General features: G+C 34.0%; 1 protein-coding gene across 1 annotated transcript; it reads right to left on the reverse strand.

Annotated features, from left to right (window-relative positions):
* Positions 1 to 915: 915 nt before the first annotated feature.
* Positions 916 to 2,034, reverse strand: LOC145071408 (EP1-like glycoprotein 4). Its single transcript, XM_079018297.1, has one exon. The coding sequence runs from the start codon at positions 1,996 to 1,998 to the stop codon at positions 1,060 to 1,062; it is 939 nt and encodes a 312-aa protein (XP_078874423.1). The 5' UTR covers positions 1,999 to 2,034; the 3' UTR covers positions 916 to 1,059.
* Between the last annotated feature and the right edge of the window lie 1,101 nt (positions 2,035 to 3,135).

Below are 3,135 nucleotides of genomic sequence, written 5' to 3' on the forward strand. Positions count from 1 at the left end.
GCTCTTCTCTTTTGTTCTAGTTCTGAATAAAAGTGTGTTTCAACCCCAACACAGTTTGCTACTAAACTTGATAATTTGGTATTTGTATTTTACAGTGACCATTGGGATGCAAACAAGCTGCCATTAGCTTGATTCTCTAGGGTGTGTAAATGTTGATACACAATTGAAGTAGATGATTGAAGTGTAAGTAACATAAATTATTGAAACATTAACTTATTTTCTTTGATATATTTCATCCATTTTTTTTGTAGTGCATTGTCTTGTATTTGACTCTATGGTTTGTATAATATGGAATGTATTTTTATATATGTATGATATCTTATCGTGCATTATTACATTATATATATATATATATATATATATATATATATATATATATATATATATATATATAAATAATGTAAAACCATGACATACAAAGTATGTCATAAAACTATGTATCGTAAATGTCTGTCATAATTACAAAAATATTATGAATTACAGAGTCAGTCGTAAATGTATGTCGAAACGCATGTTATGTATGTATGCCTTAATTGTAGGTCATAAATGTCTATCGTAAGTTTTATGTTATGACAGGCCAAATGTCTGTCATTTTCCTTTATGACATGGCTTTCGATGACAAACATTTGTCTATCATGTATAAATATTTACGACACACATTGTCTTGTCAATGAAAGTTTTTATTCTAGTAGTGGTAAAAAAATGATAAATTAATCCATTAAACTCTATGGAGTTCAATGTTTTGTAGATAACAAGTTATCAACTTACTCATTCTTGTGACTTACTTTTCTAAGTGTATATCATCATACTAAAAGTCGAACAAACAAGTATACGGTATACCCATAATTACCCGATCGTGTTATCAGCATATAATGATACGAGTTATAGATATCTCCTCCATCTGAATCCAGTAAGTAATTGTGATATATTTCCGTTTTTATTCCACTTCCAGATATTCAGTCGTAATGTATGTATACAACAAATTATTACACATGGTACTCAATCACATCAACATTAATGGTATATATTAATCCTTCTCAAGTTCGATTACAGTTTTCATTACGCCATGCGAGGAACTCCGAACAAATCAGCCACCACCTTCCACCCCGCCTGCCATTCCCAAACTTTCAGATTCCCATCCGGCATCAGCTTCATGTACTGAGCCGATGATGCTTGAGGTACAGGAATCACTGCGTCGGGATTACTTGGCTCAGAAGAATGAATGAACAAAGACAAACTCCCATTCAAGAACCTAACGTAACTTCTTTCTGCACTTCTATCTGTGCCATTGATCAGATACCTGTAATAAACTCGACGCGAGTCTTCTTCAATATACGCAAACAACCCCCGATTCATGACTTGAAGTGAATACAAACCTGTACTCCAATTAGTCGACGAAACACTAGAAGTCAACCTCTGTCCTAATTCATACAGTTTTTGCCCAGGCACCAAACTGTCAGTGGGGTGATCAAAAGATTGCCAAACGATCGCGTTTTTGGAATCAAACAACACCAAGTTCCCAGAATCAGTTATGTTCATACCGGAAACAGATTTCCCGGCGGTGTTAGTGGACCAAACTTGGCTACCGTCGGCGTCGCGGAGGACTAAATCACCGGAGTTAGTGAGACTAAGCGTTGCATTGAGTTTGACCGGACGATTACGGTTGGCTGACCAGACAACTTGTGGGAATCCGATAGCGGGTTGAACTATACCAGACCCACTGTTGGTTTGCACGATGAAGACAGCGAAAAGGTAGGAGGTGCAGGTTCCATTGCAGTAGAATCCACACGCGTATCTGGGTCCGAAGGATCCTCTGAGAAGGATGGCTCGGACTGTTGAGCCGTCGGTGAAGCTAACGGAGTGGGGTGCTGATGCGGCGTTTGTCCAGGTGGTGGAGAGATTTGCGGTGGGGTAGTCAAAGGGCTGGGCGGCGATTGAGTAGGAAGATAGGAGGAGGAATAAGGGAAAGAGGAACGTAGAGATTGATGGTGTTTTCATGGCGGATGTATAGATAGAATAGAAGAGACTGTGAGAACTGAATACGTAGGTTTATCTATTTATATAAGATTTGGATTTTGGACTGTGTATGCTGCAGTTGACAATTTGAAGGTTCGTGATATATTGAATGGACAATACCGTGTACAGACTACACAGAGTTCATGTTGAATACTCCCTCTGTCAAAAAGAAATTATTTAAAAATATCTGGAGTCTTTGTTTTTGTAAGATTCATTTGTTTAATTACATGATAATGATGAAATTAACAATTCGAGAGTTGTATTTTTTTTAGTCAAAATAAACAATAGTAGATTATCTCTATTCACAACGGGTCTCTATCTATATATTATTTTATTTCAAAAAAAAAAATCTTTCTTTCATCTACATACAAACACAAACAAACTCAACATTCCATTATCAAACAAACTCAACCTTTATCAATATATAATTTATGATAACTTTTATTATTATTAAGATTTTAAGAAAATAAGAAAAAAGAAATTATAGCAAACTAAGCCTTTAATTTTAAAATATATAAAAACAAACTAAAAGATATAAAAAATATGAATAGTAGAAGTATATATGACAATTTGTCAATATTGTTAATCAAAAGCAAAACTTGTTATATGAATATATAAAACAAACTAAAATATATAACAATATGAATGGTAGAATTATATATGACAATTTGTCAATATTCTTAATCAAAAGCAAAACTTGTGAATATGACAAGAAAAAGGATAATTATTTTAAAGAATAAAGTTTGAGTTATTGAATTTCGAAAATTAAATTTTGTCACGAAAGAAAGCAGTCAAAATTAGGGGTGTTGAACGGGTAATTTTTTCGGGTTTCGGGTAATTCGGGTCGGGTAATTCGGGTTTTTCATGTTAGAAAAATTACCTGTTACCCTACCCAAACTAAATTCGGGTAATTCGGGTTTGAATAATTCGGGTATCAGGTCGGGTTTGGGTAATTCGGGTATTACCCGAAATATATGATTTTTTTTTGAATTTCACCTAAAAATAAATTTAATGAAATAAATACGCCGTGCTTTATTAGTCTTGTTTATATAAACAAACGAGACATAAACGAAGTTACTCAAGCTTTGAACATTGAGATTTTCTACTCAATAATACATG

The sequence above is a fragment of the Lactuca serriola genome, chromosome 8, assembly GCF_051521515.1.
Source record: "Lactuca serriola cultivar US96UC23 chromosome 8, Lser_US96UC23_V15, whole genome shotgun sequence".
NCBI lineage: Eukaryota > Viridiplantae > Streptophyta > Magnoliopsida > Asterales > Asteraceae > Lactuca > Lactuca serriola.

What these genes read in the sequence shown, in the direction of transcription:
- LOC145071408 (XM_079018297.1), bottom strand. Translation starts at nt 1,998, where the DNA reads ATGAAAACACCATCAATCTCTACGTTCCTCTTTCCCTTATTCCTCCTC.